General features: G+C 36.1%; 1 protein-coding gene across 1 annotated transcript in view; it reads left to right on the top strand.

Annotated features, from left to right (window-relative positions):
* The window catches only part of Plxdc2 (plexin domain containing 2), a 392,448-nt gene that overhangs the window by 200,772 nt on the left and 169,160 nt on the right, over positions 1-22,516 (top strand). Inside the window, exon 4 of the mRNA XM_048461163.3 lies at positions 12,437-12,506. Within this exon, the coding sequence (XP_048317120.2) occupies positions 12,437-12,506 (70 nt within the window). The remainder of the gene's footprint in view (positions 1-12,436; positions 12,507-22,516) is intronic.

The raw sequence follows: 22,516 nt of genomic DNA, 5'->3' as shown, positions 1-22,516 counted from the left end.
CCCCAGCAGTTGTTTAAGACTTGTGTAACACTGGGTAGCTTGTGGATTTCAGGAATTTCTTATGGATTGTGATAAACTGGATTTCTCATGTTTGTTGTTATTGTTGTTTAGAGATGGAAACATGGTATTAAACGGAAGTATAGAGACCATATTCATTGGAGACCAAAATGTATTCATCTGAATAAAGTACAATACTTGTAGAGACTTGCTTGAAAACCCCTCTCCAACTTAGTGCTTTATGGACAAACCAAAGAGTATTTATTGAATTAGGGAGAACAAGGTGTGGTGATAGTTTCCTTCATCTCGAATTCTGAGGAGCCAGTATATTTGCTCGTGTTTACATTGCATTTCCAAGTTTATGAATACTCCCTTGATGAGTGTCACTCCATACACAGAGTTAATTAAACATTAATTTGCTATGAACAAAAATTCTGGAGAGGTTAGAATGTCTAACTCCGAAAATCAATTGGATTGATAGAGTGTACTTCTCAAAAGACTAGCCAGTTCCCAGGTCTCTGTGTCTGAATATTGACAAGCTCCCTTACATTTTCAGGTTGCTAATGATCTCAGTCACTGGATTCGCAATCCATGTCCTGTTGACCTGTCCCATAATGTCAGAATTGGTTATAATATCCCATTTTCACAAATCTTACATAGGAAAGGTCTTACTAACTATTCTTCCTGTTATATTATTTCATTTGGGATTGTGTGAGGATCGTTTGTTGCCTGGAAACAGAATTTGCATTAAATCAAAAGACATTTGCATTGCTGGTATCTATTCATACATGCCTCTCCATATTCTATTGTCTCTTTAATATTTTCCTGTTGTACAAACCCATCATTTGATCTTATCCTACTTATGCAGGTGTGCAGTCATGAATCACTGAGTAAAGGGAACACATTCTTAAAAATGTGTCCTTGGGTCAATCAGTTACTGTGTGAAGACTGCAAGGAAAGATGAATTGAGTGTATATATGAGTTAAGTTGGGGACCACTGTTTTGGCCATGGCAGTAGATAGCTGAAACATTCTTGCACAACATAAGGACATGCCTGAATTTATAACATTCCATTTTCTTTAATGTCTATTTTGTAGATAAATGTATTTCTGTAACTTCTCATGTGAAAGGAAGATAATATAAAGAAATTTTAAAAATTAAACGGAAGTTTAGAGGCTCAACCTCTGAATATATCTGGAATGACAAGAAATAGCAGCACTGTATTTCTCAGTAAGGGATAGGGAGAAAGGAGAAAGGCCAGGGAAGACATTTAGCATTAAGGCAGAAGTTCAATGCTTTCCCACTCAGCATGCCATTGCCTTCCACACATGGTACTTCAGTAGGCAAATAATTTTGATCTGAGAAGAGTGGTCTCTGTCACGTTCACAGTTTCAAAAAATTTGCTTTGCTTTATCTTGGTGTTGTGAATATGTGTTCTCTCTAATCATATTTATTCCTACATTTTGAACAAAATTAAGAAAAAATAGATAGTGTTACACTTGGACATGCCACTTGGCCACAGAGAATCCCGAACTCTACATTCAGTTTCTATTCTCCTTTTTAGCTAACATCTAGAAATGTCTACCCTGGTCTCTGACAGACCCACAGACAGCGAGCCCCCATTTGACAAAATGAAAAATTTGTATCTGAAAAGACGTGAAGGTCTGACTATGTTTAGGCTTCGTGATTATAACTAGTTTTTGAAGGATGCAATCACTAGTATAGACAAAAGATGTATTTCTTAAGACAGTTTTGAGTTAAACATTTTGCTTTGAAATGAGTCCTGCTACAGTGTAACGGTTTCAACTCAGGACTTCTTCTTTGCAGAGTTTTGTGCCGAAATAATTTCAGTCTTCTAAAAACATGCAAAAATTTCTGAGAGTTCTCACATAGCTTTCTTCTTATTCTATAAAACAGACTTTGAAATAAAAGCATGATAGTTAATTGTGTTTGTTCAATACTCCTAGTTTATCTATATGCCTTATTCTAATTTTATCCATTGTACACCATTATCTAGCTATTATCCTTGTTCCCATACATGCCCCATATAGTATTTATGTTGCATTTATTTCCCACATTTTTTCTTTTTGTAACTTTTTAAAAAATTTTCTTTTATGAGCTTGAATTTTTCTCTTGTTTAGTTAAAGATGCCTTCCTTTAGCAAGAACGATAAGATTATAACTTTGTCTTGTTCCTCATATTGGTAGATACTGACATGCCTAAAATTAGTAGGCTTGAATCTTAACCCCCTAAAGCAGCAAAACTGAAGAGGGTGCCCATCAAGAGCCAATCAGTTCTTGATGACCCTGCCCTCAGGGACTGGCCAAGGTTATCATCTCACACTTAGTTGTGAGAAAAAGCTTGCTCTAAAACAAAGTTTGTTCCAACCCTTGCTGCTTCTCTTAGATGTTCCTTCATTAATGTGCCTTACCCATAAGATAGTTCCTCAAGAAGTCGCCCACCACCTCTAAGCTTGACCTGAGACTGCCCAGATTCTAGTTCTGTGGGAGATAAAGCTCTGTATTTGTAATTACATAGACCCATGCATTCTGTTTCTATGGAACAAAACATAATGCAATGAATTAACACAGTGTGTTTGCTTGGATGTGATAATGTCTGCTGAAGAAGGCTCCTGATAACTTATTTATCTTTCTTCATGTAATAATTGCTATTATCTTTTTGTAAATAATAAGTGTTTTGTTTATCAACACACTTTTAACTACTAAGTGTCACATTCATTCTTTTTAAGTATAGATAAAATACTTAGCTATGTCTGGCACATTGAATGTTAATTCCATTTCTCTAACCCCTGTAAACATGGTACTGTGGTTATTTCAAAGTATCCCAATGAGAGCATTGTGATATTGCTTAGAAATATTGCCTGTAGTTCTGATATCAACTCTACTAAAAAGCAATTTCCCTTAATTGACATAATTCTTTTTATGAAAGCACTTGATAGCATGTTCAAATATTGAGGGAATACATAATTTAATAATTTTTTGCAGTTTATCAAGAAGTAAATGAGTATAATTTTTATTTAGAAAACTAATCTTAAGGAACTATTGATGGGCTAGAAACATTCATGGACACAATTCATTGTCAACCATTATTGACATAGTACTTAAGAGAGTTAGACAACCTTTAGTCATTTGATCCTACTAAGCAACTTTTCAAGGATAGTCTTGACATTGCGACTAAATGTTCATGAAGTCATAAAGAAACTGTGCTGGCTAGTTTTATGTCTACTTGACACAAGTTAGAATATGTGAAAAGAGGAAACCTCAACTGAGAAAATTCCTCCATAGGATCTGACTGTATGGCATTTTCTTATTAGTGATTGATGTAGGAAGATCCAGCTCATTGTGAGTAGTGACATCCCTGGGCTGGAGGTCCTAGGTTCTACAAGAAAGCAAACTGAGCAAGCCATGATCAGCAAGCCAATAGCACCCCTTCAAAGCCCTTGCATCAGCTCCTGCCTCCAAGTTCCTGCCCAGTTTGAGTTTTTGTCCTGACTTCCTTTAATGGTAGATGGTGATGTAGAAATATAAGCCAAACAAACCCTTTCCTTCTCAACTTGCTCTTTGTGAAGTTATTTCATTGCAGCAATAGTAACCCTAAGACAACCACCAACCCAAGATGATGGCATGTCAAATAAAGCCAAATAAACCCTTTCCTCACCAACTTACTCTTGGTAATGTTGTTTCATTATAGCCACAGAAACCCTATCTAAGACAGCCGCTAACAAGATGGCATGTCACTCCAGGTGTCAACCTTTACAAAATCCTTCTAGAATGTTCAATAGCTAGAAAAAAATGATACAAAGTTCAAACATGAAGTCTCACTGAAAGAAGACTGTAAAAGACATGCCTTCTGATTCGTTGGGGATCAATGCTACTGTCATCTGCCAGGAAAAGCACTTTATATTCCTTGTTCAGTATCAAAAAAATTATTCCCTTGCTACGTGTGTCTTGCAGAGACAGACCACACCAAATCAAATTAATCATGTTTATCCAATGTTTATTAAACATGTTTACTTACTAGAAAAATAGCATTTACTAAAAATAGGCAACTTTTTGCTAGGAAAATCTTAGTAAATAAAACAAAGTACTAAATTTGATTATTGTACAAGGTTTACACTTAAGAATTAACCGCTCATCTGAAACAGTATGATCAATATTTTATTTGATAGTATGAGATTAAGATAAATTCTTCCATACAAATAATAATATTAATGATATTCCTCTTGCTGACATGTTCAGTAGATAAATGTCACCCTTAAATAAAAGTTATTTGAATGATTCAAGGTAGAATTTGAAAATCTATATCTAAAACTTGATGACAATTCAGTTCATTCTTGAGTATATACTTTTCAGATCCCTTGTTATTATGGTCTTAGGAGATCAGCAATTATTAAAACTTTAGTTAATACTAATCTTCCTCCTTTAAGCTGCTTTCAGCAGTTTTGTACTCATTATTCAGAAAATAAAAAGACTCAGGGGACTAGACATGCATAGATTTATCACCAAAAGGAGGAGCTCTCCTAAAACAAACAGCAGTTTGTGTTGATGGTGTTTCTGTAAAGCATGGTTCTGGGAATTATAAATGGTACCCACAGCGAGATTCCCGACTTACTGTGCTCAAAAGTTAGAAAAAAAGTGTTACAAGGGTTAAAAAGAAAGTTTCACCAGAAAAAAGGTCAAAAAATGTGCCTTGTGATGTGCCCACACGCTAATGCACAGGCTTCTGTCTGCAAGATTTTGCATACACAGCATTGACTACTGAACTTTCTTTCATGATAATACTGAGGAGTAGACAAGATAAATGAGGAGGAGTAATGTTTTAGTTATAACTGTTTGTAACTACTTGCAATGTTTCCATCACTACAAGAACTACAGCAGATCCTAATAAATATGCTAAAATGTGCAAAAGAATCAAGAAACTATATGTGAAATGTCACACATCAATCTGGATCCATGTCTCTGAACATGTCTGACTCAAATGCCAACAGGAACTTCAAGAGATGAGGTTGGAGAGATGTTTTATTCACAGAGACTTATTACCATCAACCCTATGAAGTTATTCACAAATATCAGTAACTCCAGTTTCCAGGGGATCAGATTCCTCTGTCACGAGCAGGCAGCAGCACTCATGTGCATATACCCATTCAGAGACCCACACATGTACACATCACTAAAAATGATAACATTTAAAATAACACCTAAAAAGGGAAACATTGAGAGAGCATGTATTGAGAAGATGCTTTGTGATTTTTAAAAGCCATAATCACAGATCGCTACAACTGCTCTCAATTCACATCAAATTATCTGGCCTCAGTTCTACTGGCTCTTCAGGGCATGCTTCCTGACTTGTCTTCTTCCATGAGACCAATGATTCATTTGCTTTTCTAGAACATTCTCACTGCTCCACCTTTTTATGAAACTAAGACAATTACCACATGTAATTGCTTTTATTATGTTACTTACACTTCTTAATTTTTTAAGTTCTGAGTTTTAAAGTTTCTGGTCAATGCTGCGGGTCAAACTGTGGACCGTCTGCATGCTATACTTTGGCATGTTTATTTGGGTTTTTCTCAGATTACTAATCCATTAATTTAGCCTTCATATAGTCATTTTCCTTAATCACTTTATTCCTTTAACAGTAACTATTTCCTGGGAAAGTATAATGCCTAAGGTTGGATTTACTATGCCAGTTTCTGTGTGATTTTTTTGTTTTTGCTACAGTTTACAGTTTTTGGCGATGCTCGGGTTTCCCTTAACCTTTGGGACACAGAAGAGTTCCTAGACAGTCTGGGGTCACTTTTAATTAATGTCTATTGCATAGTTAAAGGATGCATAACTAATTAGTGACAGCAGATGCTCTTACAGCTAACACAAGTGACCTTTCTTCCTACTTTCATCAGCTTAGTTGGTGTCCCCAAGGCTTACCATTCTTCCAGCAGGAAATCTGCATTGTCACCATATTCTGTATCTCCAGTTTCCATGTTCCATAATGAGAGTCCTTCTGTTTTACTGCATATGCTACAGTCTGTGTCCTGTATTCCATGCACTGAGATTCTTTTCAATTAGAATATATTAACTGTACAATGACTGTTACTAAAACTCTTATTTATTTTCTATGTATAGCTGTTTTGTCAGCATGTATATCTGCGTACCATCCGCATGCCTGTCATGCACCTGGTCCAGAAAGTGTTGGAGCCTCTCAGACTAGAGTTACAGATGCTTATAAGCTGCCATATATGTGCAGCAAATCAACCCAAGTTCTCTGGAAGGACAACAAGTGATCTTAACTGCCAAGATATCCCTCAAACTCCCAAAACTAGGTCTCATTATATCATCCTCAGACATGTATATAAAGTGTTTCAGATTGTATGTATTCCCCTTATTACTAACAATTAACACTACTCCCCCATGAGTCCTGTTGTTTTTGTTTGTTTTCTCTTATTTTCCCTTATTCTTATTTTCTTTGATTCTACATATGAAGAAAAACATGATATCTACCTTTAGGAGTCTAGGTTTTTACTTTCATAATGATCTCTAGTTACATCCATTTTTCTGCACATCATATGATTGAATTCTTCTTAACAGGTCAATAACCCTAACTGTATATGGATAAAACATTTTCTTTGTTCATTCATTTACTGCCAGCTACCTAGGCTGATTTTGTAATTTGGATTATCACAATGATGCAGTAATAAACAGAGATATATGAAGAACTCTGTGATGTATTAGATTCCTTCAGGTTTTCACTCAAGAGTGATATAGCTAGACTATATATCTCTTTTCTATCACATCCTCACTAACACTTGTTTTTTTATTACTTGTGTTTCTCGATGACAGCCATTTTGACTGGGGTGAGATGGAATATCAGTGGGTTTTAGTTGCATTTCTTTAAAATGTTGCATGGGTTTTTATGCATTTGTAACTATAGTCTTCATATGAAAAGTACCCTTTCAGTTCAGGTTCCCATTTATCAAATGAATTACTTGTTCTTTAGATTTTTAGTGTTTCTGGATAGTAAATATCAGAAAGATGACTCACTGTTGATTTTCTTCTACTCTGTAGGCCATATCTTCTTCACTGTGGTCTTTGCTTTCTTTGCTGTACAGAGAGTTTCAGTATGGTGCAGTCTTGTTAGTCTGTTCTTATTATTAGCTTTGGGTCAATGAAAGTTCTGTTCAGAAAGTTATTGCCTGTCTTGAAAGGTTTCTCATGACTTCCTCTTGCAGTTTCAAAGATTTTGGTCTTACTTTAAGGTCTTTGTGAAGAACTTATGGTATTTCCTCTTTAAACAATCAATTTGGGTTACCTGAACTTGGATTCAAATGCCACTTCTTCATGCTACTCTGTTTCCACATGGTCCTATTATGTATCCTTCAGTCATGTTCTCCCAGTCACTAAGGAGACTCTGTGAACCTTAGTCATTGTCTACCTGTCTGTTTCACACACAGTGATGAATGAAGAATGAAAGCATGAAAAAATAAAACTTCCCGTTATCCTTGTCTAACACCTCTTTTGCATGTATCATCCTGGGAAAAATAATAATCAAATTAGTTATGGGTAATTACATTGAATATATAATCATTTGACTTAAAGGCACTTAATAAAATCCTAGAGCTTGTTTATCAACATATTATATTATAACACATGTTTAGGTGGAAAACTCATGATTTCTCTAATTTTATCTAGCACTTTGTGTTTACTATTTCAGTATTTGAGATCCCTGCCTTTGTAATCAAATCTAGGTTCAAATCTTAGGTTTCTCCTTGAGCCACACTATGCGCTCTGGCTCTCAGCAGCTTTTACACTGAAGTGATTGTAAAATATGTCTATGTAAAACCATTTAGTTTGAAGATGTAGATATTGAGACAGATGAGTGAGTTATTCTGGGAAGACAAACATGAGCTAAGAAGAGATGACTGAACTCTGAAGGCCGCCCTTAGTGGCCCCTGTTAATTCTTCACTGGTCACTGGTAGGAAGCTGTTTCTGACATATGAGTAACTTCCCAGCTCTAGTCATATCTCTTCTTGCTGCCTGAGGCATGGCCCAAGTTGGAGGAGAGTTGAGCAGTTGAGCGACTTGAGTCAATACAGAGAATGAGTAGCAGGCTGGAAAAATGCCCTGCTTCCTGCCCTCCCATGATAATCAGGCACGTTCCCCAGTGTTTCAAAGAGCTTACTGACAGAAACTGTTCAGAAAGTTTTCACCTTATGAATTGGGTTATCTGTTCTTTGTGCTTATGGACTATGGTAGAATATCCAGTATGGTACCCATTCATTCTTGTTCTTTGTCTTTCCAATGTGTATGTGTATATAGTATTTGTTACATATGGTTGCATATGCACGTGGGCACATGTATATATGTAGGTGTATTTACTTGTGCAGGTGCATATAGTTGCCTGGTGTTAACATCAGTCTGTTTCCCTCGATTGCTTCTCTACTTTATCTTCTGAGCCAGGGTTTCTCACTGATCCTGGAACTCACTGTTTGGGAGCAGACTGTCTGGCCTGTAAGTCTTCCAGAATATATATTTCCAGCCCCTAGCCCTGGGGTTATGGTCATTATGTCCATCATCTCCAGACTGCTATGGGATGCTCACTATCCAAACTCACTTCTTTATGCCTTCACAGCAGGCACTTTGTCCAGTGACACATCACAGCACGTGTCTCTTTTTTTTATTAATTTTATTTTCTTTTTTTATCCACGATCCTCCCCTCTCCCCTCTCCTGAACCATCTCCCCGTACTTCCACACCCCGCCCCCATGCACCCAAGTTTGCCTGGCAATCTTGCCTACTTCTAATATCCAGGAGGATAACTATATGATTTTCTTCAGGTTCACCTTCTTATTCAGCTTATCTAGGATCACAAATTATAGACTCAAAGACCTTTAACTATGGCTAGAACACACTTATGAGTGAGTATATACCATATTCCTCTTTTTGGGTCTGGGTTACCTCACTCAGTAAAGCGTTTTCTATTTCCATCCATTTACATGCAAAATTCAAAATGTCATTGTTTTTTACCGCTGAGTAAAACTCTAATGTGTATATGTTCCACACCTTTTTTAACCATTCTTCTGTTGAGGGGCACCTAGGTTGTTTCCAGGTTCTGGCTATTACAAATAATGCAGCTATGAACATAGTTGAACAAATACTTTTGTAGTATGATAGGGCATCTCTTGGGTATATTCCCAAGAGTGGAATTGCTGGGTCCTGACGGAGGTTGACTCCCAGTTTCCTGAGACCCACCACACTGATTTCCACAGTGACTGTGCAAGTTTGCATTCCCACCAACAATGGATGAGTGTTCCCCTCACTCCACATCCTCTCCAGCATAGGCTATCATTGGTGTTTTTGATTTTAGCTATTCTGAGAGATGTAAGATGGTATCTCAAAGTGGTTTTGATTTGCATTTCCCTGATTGCTAAGGAGGTTGAGCATGACCTTAAGTAGCACAGACAATAAGAGAAACAATGAATAAATGGGACCTACTGAAACTGAGAAGCTTCTGTAAAGCAAAGGACACTGTCAGTAAGACAAAAAGGCTACCTTCTGACTGGGAAAAGATCTTCACCAACCCCTCATCAGACAAAGGTCTGATCTCCAAAATATACAAAGAACTCAAGAAACTAGACACTACAACTCTAATTAACCCAATTAAAAAATGGGGTACTGAACTGAACAGAGAATTCACAACAGATGAACAGCACTTGTCTCTTAAGATCAGCGTCCAAAGAAAGGTTCTGTCTAGGCCGGGAAAAGAACTTAGTGCATGAAGTTCTTGCTGCAGTGGCATGAGAATGTGAAATCAAATCCCCAAGGCCACATGAAGCCACTGTAATCTGCAATCCTAGTTCAAAATGGAAGTCAGCGTCTGGAGAATTCCTGAAAACTCATGGGCCATCTAGTCTGTCATGTATGAAATTGAGCAAAAAAAAAAAAAAAAAAAACTTGGTAAAAAATGAAAACCTTCTGCACACACCTCTCTGACCTTCCAGTGTATGCCAGCATTCTCACATGGACATGCCTATGGATCACACATGCATACCCCATACTCCGTCACACATACCACAGATACATATGGGCGCGTATATGCACTCTTCTGCACACAAAGTTTTGTTGTTAAGAATTTTCCTCAGTCATTAGATCTGGTTTGAGGACACAACTTTAATCAGAGAAATTCTTGAAAAAGTATAGAAACCATGATTAATGAAGGCTCATGTGTCATGGAGAACAGAACCAAAAGTTAAGAGTATTGGTTTTTAAAAACCAGAAGCTTCAGTCTTTGACCGGCATGAGAAGGGCCACAAGATACAGAGTTATCTGGCAATAGTTCTAGTTATGACTTAGTTTTAAACATGAGTTTTAGTGTAATCCTCTTATTCCTGAGGGTGCGGGGAACCAATGGACTAAAGGATTTTGGAACAAGGTAATAAAGTAATGCTAGACAGTATCTTCAAGGGGAACTGGAGCCAAGGGTCTGTGAAGAAATGTGTGTGTGTGTGTGTGTGTGTGTGTGTGTGTGTTGTGTGGAGTTATTATCAGTGACTCAAGAGGAATGTATGCATTTAGCAGCCTTTCAGATGGCAGGGCATATTAAGTGCTATTATATAGTGTAGAGAATGCCATGGTGAGAGGTAGATAAATTGATCATTTTTGTGGAATGAAAGCTGGTATGATTCAATCACAGGTGTGGTTCAATCACAAGTATGATTCTTGTGGATTATGGATTCTTAGCTTTTATTTCAACACTGATTTAATTCTCTCTACTTTGTCTGTTATTTGTGCACCGTAGTCTAACTCAAGACATATTTAAATATCTACAATATTTGAGAAAACATTTACCATGTGATTCTCATTCATCCTTGGTGAAAACTGGGTTTGTTACTGACAAATATTTAAAACAAAATGTTAGTGAGAATATAACTTTACTAATGAGCAGAGGAAGAGTTTAGAATGGTGAAATTCTGTCCATAATGGTAATTGCTGTCTTCAAATTATTTTTGACATCTTTCAGACACATCAATTAATATTGTTGCTTTCATTTTAGTATTATTAGTGACCCCTCATTTCAAGTGGCACAGTACAAACATTTTTATTTTACTATTAGCATAAAGTAAATGTGATGAAAAACTTTTTAGGGAGATGTGGGTTTCAAGAAAAAGGAAAGAAAAAGTAATTGAAAGTCACTGTAGATTCTGAATGATTAACTCTGTGCCAAATAAGTCATTAGAAATCTCTGAAGGATATGAAAAGGCAATCATTTGCAAAATTGGAGAGAACTAAATTCCAATAGACATACTCTTCTACATTTTAATTTGTAGATTCAGAGAAATGAATGTCAAAATGGTGAAATATTAGCATAAGAGCCCTTACTATAGGAAGTCTGTAATGCTGTTAAGGTTTAACCAAGCTGATTAATTACCTTTGAATACACATATTTACATATATGTATGTGTACTTAGGTAGATGATAGATAGATAAAGATAGATAGATAGATAGATAGATAGATAGATAGATAGATAGATAGATAGAAATATAAATCTATTATTTTCAGGTCTTAGTCATTGCTTTGTATAGCATGTTCTTATGTCTTGCCACATAATGCTTTAGTCATACAAAAAGTCATTCATTTGTATTTTACTAGTTTTGTATACATTAGCATTAAACTAAATATACATAAGCAAATCTTTTCAATATTAAGAATTGATACTCTAGGCTCCTTTAGGATGGTGAAAGAATAAGGCTTTTCAATTTTCTAACTACATCTATCCAATTTTTCCTATACCAAATCAAAATAGTTTTTCAGTAGCTACTGTTCATAATACAGCTATGTGCTTTTAAAATGGACACAATATGCTATGTCTGGATAGTTCGCTACAATAAACAAACACGGGGATGTCTTCAGGTCTGCACCTACAGATCCATGACACCATCGTCCATCAATCTTTTTTTATTTTAGGATATATATAGGGGGAAAAAAGCAAAGCTAAAATAGTGTGAAAAGCACTATCTTTGGTTTTTATTCTACTGTTTTCTTTTTTTTTATCAATTGGTAAAATGTCAAACTACCCCAGATAACTTACTCATCAAATGGCAGAGAGATCCTGAAAAATAATGAAGCAAAGGTGGTAAGGGCGGAGAGAAAATAGCTTTGACTTGGAATTTAAATTTCCAGTTAATCTTTTGAAAAACAGAAAGATGTCAATAAGCCACAAAAACATAACTTTACTTTTTTTCAGATGCTTAATTGCAAAAAAAAATTCTTTAGTACCATCCAACACTTTATTTTTAAGGTCAACTACAGTACCAATTGAGTAAAGGAGAAACGTCATTTAGCTTTAATGGGAATGCTCTCTATTTTACATTTACCGTTCTGCACATTATTGATTTATTTCTTTTTGTGATGTTGTTTCTTGCAGAGAGTGAATCTGTCCTTTGATTTTCCATTTTATGGTCATTTTCTACGTGAAATCACTGTGGCTACTGGGGGTAAGTTGTTTTCTATGCATTCACCTAAAAAAAATCTAGTTTTTATTTTTAAAATATCTCATCTTACAAGATAGATAAAATTTATTAAGAAAAATATTGTCTTATGACGCAAATACATGAAATTAAATAAACTTAATAAAGAGTGGAGCTATTTGGAAATGTTTTCATCAGAAATAATAAAGTATAATTATAATTTTGAAATTAGAATCACCTCTGGACTTTCCTGTGTTTTAATTCACCTCTTGGTAATATGGCAAGACTACATATACTTAAAATGGAAAAAATGGAATAGAGATAGAATGAAAAGGTCTGAAATAGAGTTGTTGGCAACTCTTAATTTTTTCTTTTACTATGTTTAGTTACTATGCATGGGTATATACAATACAACAACCTGTACTTTCCCTTGAATTATTTTATCTTGTCATTTAATGTCTTCTGTATTAACAGAAGAGTTTAAGAATATTAAACAATGACATCCAGTTTGACTTTTCAAATTATTGCTCTCATTTATAAATGCAAATTATAGTGTTTGAGACTAGTACTTTCTGAGGAAGAAATGAACTACGTTTCACAGTATGTCCCAAAGTCTGGAGATGTGTTCACCGTGATTTGCTGCTGAAGGAGTTCGCACCTGAGACCACCCCTGTAAGCCACAGATGGTGTAGAGAATGAATGAACAAAGAAAAAAAACAATAGAACTTTAAAGATAAACAAGAGTGAAATGTCACCTAGAGACAGCATTGGTATAATGAAATTATTTCTTGGAGAGTGTCAAAATCCTTGTGGTTTTAAAGGAAGAAAGAATATCTCCTGGAGGGTCACAATAATCAAAATTAAATCAGATGTCTCACCATGATAATTCAGATGTTAATCCATATCTTCACAATGAAAACAGATTCTCATTAAAAATTTTCAAATAAAGATGTAGTGGTATTTCAATTGTATTCTAATAAATAACACCTGCCTGAAGATCTGAGAGTAAAACAGTCCCACTGGTCAGCCTTACAGATCAGGTAATAGTAACATACACCTTTAATCCCAGTAGCCACACTAATTTGCTATAGAAACTGGGTAGTGCATGCCTTTAATCCCAACCCGCTAGAGGTGACGGTAAAACAGGAGGAAACCGCTCTCAAATACAGTCTCACTCTGAGATTCCTGGAGGCAGGATCACCGTTTTGGACTGAGGTTGAAGTAAGAGCCAGTGGCTGGCTGTTTACTTTTCTGACCTTCAGGTTGAACCCCAGTTTCTCTATCTGAGTTTTCATTAATCGTGCTTCATAAACTCTCAACTTGATGGCTCTGCCATTGCTTGTTTATCCAAGCTGTTCTGAACCAAACCCCATGATAGGCTCTGGAGAAGAAACTCCAATCTGTACCAGGAAGGATAGACTATGGCGCTTGGATGAGGTTATCATCTCATGTAAGGGAAAGAAGGGGAAGTGATATGAATAAACAATAACAGGCTAAGCAGAAATGAGAAAGGAGAGGGAATGATTTCTGTGGAGCAACGCAAGACAGGTTATGAAAGAACCGACCTTTAGAGTCAACCTCTAAGACGGTTGGATTTTATATAGCAAAGAAACAATTAGTAAAAAAGTGAAGAGAGAAAAGATAGTCCAGAAAATGGAGTGCTGAGCGAAGTCAGTCTGAGGCCTATGTTGGGTGTGTTTGAAAAAGTGATTTGGCTGCTTTAAATGCTGGGAGTAGGAGCTTGGGTGAGATCTTGCCAGCCTAGGGTTGTTCAGGGTAGACCTAGTCTGACCTGAGACTGGGGGAAAGGAGAGGATGAATGATGGTAGAGAAAGTAGAGAGGATAGCTTTATATCTTTAAAATTTTTATTGTATTTTATTATATATTATAAAATTATATAGCACTATAACAGGGTATTATATAATAGACTGTAGAACAGCACTTAATTTAAGACTGAGATTAATACCAAGACTATTACAATTAAGTATAAGTATGTGGAAGTGCATATATGTACACATGCATGTATGCATTTGTATGTACCACAGAGTGTGTAGGGGGCTCAAAGAAAAACTGAATGAGTAGATTGTCCTTCCACTCTGTGAGTCTCCAGGACAAACTCTGGCCATCGGGCACAGCAGCAAGCACATTTACTCACTGAGCCATCTTGTTAGCCCAGGATGGCAGTTTCAATTCTTTCTGTAGATACATTTCCTGAGCTAGGTGAAGTGGAAAGGGGAAGAGGCAAATGCAAGATCTATCATTTAAATTGTTTAATGATTATAGTTCAAAAAGCTTCCAGTCAAAAGACCCATGAAAACACAGTGGATAAAAAGCTATGAGTTTGGAGATTTGACCTCTCATAGACCTTTGTAAATGATGAAGCATTACAAACTAGAAGGCAATTTGACAAATATCCAGTGTCATCGCACATCTTAAACAGACTATACACCATAGAGGGCTCAGAAGGGAATAAAAACTGCAAGTCAGATTTAAAAAGTTGATTTCAGGACGTAATCTAGGTGCGGGCCAGTGATTCTGAGGTAGGGGCATCAGCTTCCATTCTATTGACTGTCGATTATCCTTGATTGTGTCTCTGAGTTCTGCTGGATCTTGTTTCTATAACAATGTAGGAAAAAACAATGTAGAATGTTTTCATGGTAAATACAAGTTGTGGAAACAAACAAAGCAAATGCTATGAACATACTTCCTATTTCATTACCTCACTATTTGTTCCCTTGTTTTCTTAACCACCCTCTACACACAAACACACATACACACGCGCTCACATACACACACTCAAAATTTAATACTGAGAGCTTAGATTAATTCCATGATGATACCCCATATCGCTGTTAAGATCAATACAATTTCAACTCAGAAACTGATTTTAAATACAGACCACTACATCATTCACGGTGGCAAATCTTTGTTGTGTACATGTATATATGTATGTGTCACGAATAAACTTCATTTCTATTCTAAATTTTAAAATTAAACTAAATACCTGGCTTTCATTTATAACTATAAAATCGTCTTTAGCTATTGAACACTTTAATATTCAAAAGCTCAATCATTCATACAAATAATGTAGGAAATGAATTTGAAATACCATCTTATTTTCTGGTTCACTGACAGCCCAATCCGAAAGCATTTATTTCTCTTTCTATTTACACCATACTTTGGTATGCAAATATCTCACATATCTCAAAGCTAGTCCTCCGTGCAGTCTATCATCAAAGCATGTCCATTATTGGTTCTAGTTAGTCCTGTTGCTTGCATCTCATCACTTACTTTACTTCAGACGTATACCTTAACTTACTACCGGGCTGCTGATCTGATATTTTACATGTTTCAAAGCACAGCGTTGTCTGAAGCTTTCATAGTTACTTTTTGAAGTCATCAATAGCAAGGGCATTTTAACCAGAATGCAGCAAGGGTACATGTGGCTATGAAGAATTGGGGACGGCAACGTGAGTGAGGGAGTAGAGAACAGACTGGCATGATTCAGAAACAAACTTTAACTATGTGGGCAGGTGACAATGTGTATGTAACTGTGAGCATTTACACATGCAATTAGTGGTCAGAGGTGAAGTTCGTCAAGAAGCTAAAGTGGATGGCTTGTTAACTGCTTTGAATGCATGAGGTATTTGCCCTGTTCTGTTTTATATCAATTTCTGATTGCTATTGCATTTCGAAAACGACTTAAATATTTTGCATATCTTTCCTTCAGTTGCCTTATGATAACTATTAAATATAAAATTAAAGTTACATAATGAATTTTTATATATGAAAAATGAATATGTGAATGTTAACCAGGCAAAAAATGTGAAATTCTAATCTCCCTTCTACTCTTACTTCATAGACTATGCATGTCCCTGTCAATCAAACTACAACTCTTAGTCTTTAAGTTACAGAGTATTAAATTTGGATTAGTTGTCTTCTATGTCAGGCCAATAATCATTTTTGCACATTTGAGGGCCTCCATAATTTAGACTTAGGCAATATCTATTTTTGTCATTGGATTTTCAATGAAGTATATTACTAACTTTTCCATCGTCTTCCTTTCTGGCTTTCAAATGGTAGTATTTTAAATTTAGTTCCAAATAATATTTCATGGTTTTTCAAGACACTTGGTTAGTAACAGGTATAAAAAAGACTTTTAGGGAAGACAGACGATTATTTTTGACTCCAGAAGATTTATAAACACTACCCCTTCTTGTTTCGAAGGTAAAGCCTCAAAAACCAGATTGTGCTGCATCCACAAACCATCCCAAACTAGTGAAGTAGAACAGAGTTATTATGTAATTATTAACAGAGTAATTATTAGCCGAGAGAAGAGGGCACAAGCACCCAGTCATCTGTGCATTGGTGGAAGACTGTCCAGCCACAGAATTTTAGCAGAAACAAATCCGTCCTTTCTGGACTGACAGTTTAAAGTAAGAAGCTTAAGTCTCATGGATGTTCAGACAGGCAGACAGATAGGACTCGGTCCAAAGAGTTGAATCTGAGTGATTCTCTGAGATACACCTGCGAACATCCAGCAACTCATTTTATCAACCCTCTTGGGTAATTTACTCTTCCCCTAAACCATCTAGTGTCAGCAGCAGTATCAGCAGCAGCAGATTCAGCAATGTTGCTATACTTCTCTTCCCTGTGGTGATTTGGATCACATATTCTCAAGCATCTTTGTTTCTGCTCTGGACACATGGGTTTCATTAGCTCTGGATTCCTGAGGTAGGGAATAGTAAGCTATTTAGAGCAGTGGAAGATCTAGGAAGTTGATTCCCACGGGAGCTCGAGCTAAGTGGGTAGGACAATAAGCAAGAAAACAAAACAAAGGCAGAGATGGGTAGAATGAAAATGGGTAATAACAACTACCACAGAGAGGAATTATGAGCATCTGGTGGACAAGTCATGAATGGAAGGCAGGTAGGGTGGGGGTGATCCCCTAAGATAAAAGACAGAATACACATGCTCATTGTCAACCATTACCCAAACAACCTCTGACGAGACTGCCTGTCTTCAGAGTTTAAGTGCATGTAGGTATTTTCATGTCTGGAAAGCATCTCTTTGTCCTGTGATCTGGGATTTATGAGAAATCCTGACAGCGTTATTCTCATGAATTTTTTCCTTGCCAAGGCAGCCACAAGCCAGTAAAATAATGCTATCACACAAATACATACATGTTTCACCCAGTGGCAAAGGGGGTCAAATAAGTGCATTTGATCAGTAAAGTGACAAGGTGCTAGGCATAAATAGCCCTGTCTAATGATAGAAAAGAAAGGAAGGCTGACCAATCCTGCCCATGTCCAGTGAATCATAAAGAATTCATTCACTCGCTATCCAAGCCAGAAAATGGACTCCTTTTCTTGAAGAAGCCAGCCTGGTATCTTGGTTAAGATAGACCTTTGCTCCAAGATGGTTAGGTTCATAGGCAAAGCAGCTGTGTCTGTATGGTCCTCATTCAATTCCCTGCTCTCTTAGTTCAGTCTCCTTGTATGTAAAAGAATACAATGGAGCCACCTGCTAATAACTATTTTTGTAAAAACAATGTTGCTGATAGATGTTTCATAGAAAACACAATGCAAATAGTACCTACAATTAATACATTTTTACTTGCAAATTTTCCTTTTTTATAATATTTTTCTGCAAGGTTTATCTACTGTTTTCTACAGTGCCATAGTTTATTGGCTTTCCCTCCACAGTGCACACAAGGGAACTCGAGGAGAAGTCAGCAATTTAACTTATGGCAATGTTTAATTTTTAATTTTAAAGGCTGATTGAAAGGGGCTATCATGACAGAAAAACATATGGTTATGTGGCTAAATTGGGATATCAATTCTCACAATTATTTGTGCTATTTTTGTGTGCAGATCAAAAATTGCTTTTAACAACTACCTGTGAAGACATTCTGCAACACTAGGATTATGTCTAGAAAATACAAAATTTTAGCAATGTTGTAGTAGTTTCTGCAGTAAAATCTTGAAAGTTTTAACTCTAGTGTCCTAGGTCAGCAGTGTGTAATAGGAATTAGTATAGCAGGTAGCCACACATATCATTCTACTTATGTTATTTTTTGTTCTGTGAACCAAAATTCCCAGAAAGAAAAAGAACACTGGTGTTAAAGATTCTATGGGGTTGGTTGACTGTGGAGAGCAAAAATGTTGGGTATTTAATTTATCTGAGGCTAACTTTGACTCAAAATAGCCATTAATTTTCCTCCCTTATGTGTGACCTAAAATCCTGTGCCAATTAGGCAAATCATTTTAAAGTATATAAGCAAATTTTAGATCCAGCATCCCAAAGGTGAGGATGCTATCACATACCAACTCAAGCCTATAGCAGAGGTTTCTAAATTTGCTGTAATCACTTACTTGACATTTCTATCGATGTATTTGAAAATTCTCTTGATTTATAACTTCATTTGTTTTTTAACCTGTCAATTTTATGAACTTGATACCATACCGAAACATGGTATTAGGGGTACAACAATTTGTGTATAAGGGCAATAGTCATTCATGTTTGGCTCCAGAATTACCTGTTTTTATTTTTGAGGTGAAAATTATGCGTTTGCTCCAAATTTTCTACTTAATTACAAATCCTTGTTTTTTATGGAAATTGATAATAAACAAATTATAAAGTATTTCCTTCCATTTTCTTTCATCAGAAACATTTTGTTTCTGTAATAATCCAAGTTTAACTAAACTCTTTTGATAAGAGACTGTAGACTTTGCAGACAAGTCGCCAGTCACAGCAAGCTTTTGTAAAGACTTGGGATTGGTTCTACCTTGGTCACATGCAAAATACCTTTATTAGACCTGAGATTCATTTTCTTCTTCACAATATGACACAAAGATATATGGAAGACTGAACCCTCACTACAAAGTTTTGAATTACATTTCATATGAAGCTTTGGCTTTGGGCTAGGAGTTAGATTTCTGTATATACCCATTATTCCAATGCTATCTTTATTTTAATACCTTTTCTGAAATCACAGAAAGCTAGTAGATACAATGTACGTGGTATTTAAAATTCAGCTCTTATTTCAACCTCTATAGTCCAAGAACTCAGACATCTAAAAATAATAGGTCTAATAACTGTGTTGTCTACACTAGTAGAATCATTGTGGTAGCCTCTCATTACATTGCTGCTGTGCCTTGCCTCAGGGCTATGGAGAAATTTTCAGTTAAACTAGAGGAAGTGCTGAAATGTAAGCTTCTACTGAAGGCAAAAAATAATGGAAGAAATGTCTTATAATTGGTGTCCTGGGAACACCATGTCAGAAACCTAAACAAACACATTTGTGTCTTTCCACAGTGTCAGAATTTATTGAATAACAATAAATTTACCAAGTGTGCTGGTTTCACTGACAGAATTTGTTAGGTTTCACTTTACTTATTAGCCCTAGCTAGGGCAAACATGGGTTATTTTAATTATAAATATAAACCTTAATTATTGACACTAACTCACTAAGATCATACACTACATGTTTACAATAAATACATATTCTCCCTTTCCCTGCATCTCTCTGTGTGTATGACTGTGTGTGTGAAAGAGAGACAGTGTATATATGCATGTTTGTATAATTGTGTGTGTATGTAACTGTTTATTCCAGCATGTGTATGATTGTGTATGTGTGATTGTGTATGACTGATTTTGATTATGTATATGTATATAAAAGTATATGTATATATATGTGTGTGTGTCATATATACATATGACTGTGTGGGAGTCCCCTCTGTGTGCTGTGATTACTATTAATGAATAAAGAAACTGCTTTGGACCTATGGCAAAGGCGGAGCAGAACTAGGCAGGAAAAACTAAGCTGAATGCTGGGAGGAAGAAGGGTGGAGTCAGAGAAAAGCCATGGATCTGCCGTCTGAGACAGATGCTGGGAATTTTAGCTGGTAAACCACAGCCACATGACGATATAAAGAATAATAGAGATGGATTAGTTTAGGATATGAGTTTAGCCAGAAATACACTTATGCTATTGACCAAACAGTATTGCAAATAATATGGTTTTCTGAGTGGTTATTTCATGGATGGGCAGCCGGGATGAACAAGCGACCCTTCCCCCAACATGATTGTTTATGTGTATGTGAGAATGGTGTGTGTGTGTAACAGTAGGTTACAGAATAAGGATTGCCCTTCAGAGAAGCTCACAGAAATGCAGATAGAATCTATAGGAGGGAGATAACTGATCAAAGGAAGCTGCAAAAGCTGCTGTAGCTGATAGATGTAGATGACAATAGAGCCAGGGTCAAGCCAGCTCAAGAAGTTAAAGGGCAGGACCAGATCCAGACAAATAATGGATAAAATAATGTTTAGCCAATTCCACTGGGTAATCAGTAGGATGAGATTAAAGCCTGAGACAGTGCACATTATCTCTGTCCTCCAGTCTCTTTATGCACATGCCAGCCAATCATATGACAAACTTGGGCCATTAGTACTGCAGTACTAGCACCCAAGCTGATGTGGTAGATGTGAGAATGTTACAACCACTTATTTGTTTGCTGTGTCCAAACAAATATTTGTTTTCTTCTTCTGCCCTCTTTTGCTGGCATGATTTTAATATCACCATTTCCTCATACTCATAGTAAATTTATGGGGTCACATTCCTTCTATTAAAAGGTAGAAGTTATTTATTAGCATATGCTTGGGGAGGGTGCCAAAGAGATAACACTATTAATATGTCCGCTCAGCACACAGTCACCCTCCAGCATCAAACTGGCATCAAGTTTCCTTGTGAAATCAAGTGTGTCTGGACAAAGCACAGCATAAAGAACCACAATTTCACATGTGGAGTAACTTAGGGTAGGGAACAGCCTGGTTCGGATAGCTGTTTTATTATCAATGTCCACAGCTACTTACAAGAATAAGCATTTTCCTTCCTCCAACCAACATAAAATGCTTGTTAAATTTTAACATCTCCTAATTTCCTAAGAAAATTTAAAGATATTATTTAAATTAACAGGGTTTTTTATAAATACAGATTTTAAATTATTTAATCAGAACATTATCAAAGAAATGTTTCATAATTATGAACCTGGGATAATTTTTCTGCGTGACTTAAGGATCAAAAATTATTTGAAAAATGAAAATTACATTTAAAAATATCTCCTTTTCTTACATATTTTTGTTGCTACTAAGTAGTTTTTATATTTATTTTGAGAATTTTACATGAGCACTATATGTACTTTAGTAACCACCTCCCTGTCCTCCTTCTAACCTCAGTATGTCTCTCCCACTCTTTGTCAACCTCTTGACCTCTTATTTCTTATTATTCTTACACACACACACACACACACACACACACACACACACACACATATATATGTATATTTATATATACATATATTTATATGTTTGTACATATGCGTATAAATACAAAATACAGGCTCATGAGCACCTTCTGTCTTGCTCCGATGTTTATGTATTAGGGTTGCTCACTTGGAATTAATAGCCTATTAAGGGGATGGAGGGCTCTCATCCATGGAGAAAAATATTCTATCTCTTAACAGCTATTTACTCACTCTAGCTCTTCATCCAGAAGTGGAGGCTGTAAAATTTCCCTACCCAAGCTGACATAGATATGTCTTTTTAAAAAATTGGACTTAATTTCCACACACTTTTTGAAACTTACAGGTTTTACAGACAAAAGTTTTATTTATATCCTAGCCTTAATCTAATCCATTTGGGCCATTTTTCTAACTGCCTGGGTGACCATTACAGACTTGTGTCAACACAGTAGTTTCTAGATAAATGTGGCAGCTGAACAATGGGTAGATGACAAAGATGATTTATTATAAATAATTAGAAGACTGCCTGATTTGAGGTCTTCATTAGAAAGAGTATGGAAGCTGCCATTTCTGTTCTATCAACAAGACACAGCTCTCCAAATAAAACTCTTTTTTTAAAACAAAAAATCCAACCTAAGAGCTAGATTTTCAGAGAAAAACACCTTCACTAATTTTCGGGTGACATATATATCAAAGGAACGTGGGACATCTGTTTACTGGGAATAGAAGCTATT

Source organism: Myodes glareolus, chromosome 14, assembly GCF_982192425.1.
Source record: "Myodes glareolus chromosome 14, mMyoGla1.1, whole genome shotgun sequence".
Classification (NCBI taxonomy): Eukaryota; Metazoa; Chordata; class Mammalia; order Rodentia; family Cricetidae; genus Myodes; species Myodes glareolus.
Note: the sequence above shows the minus strand (reverse complement) of the source record. Positions and strands in the feature narration are given on the sequence as shown.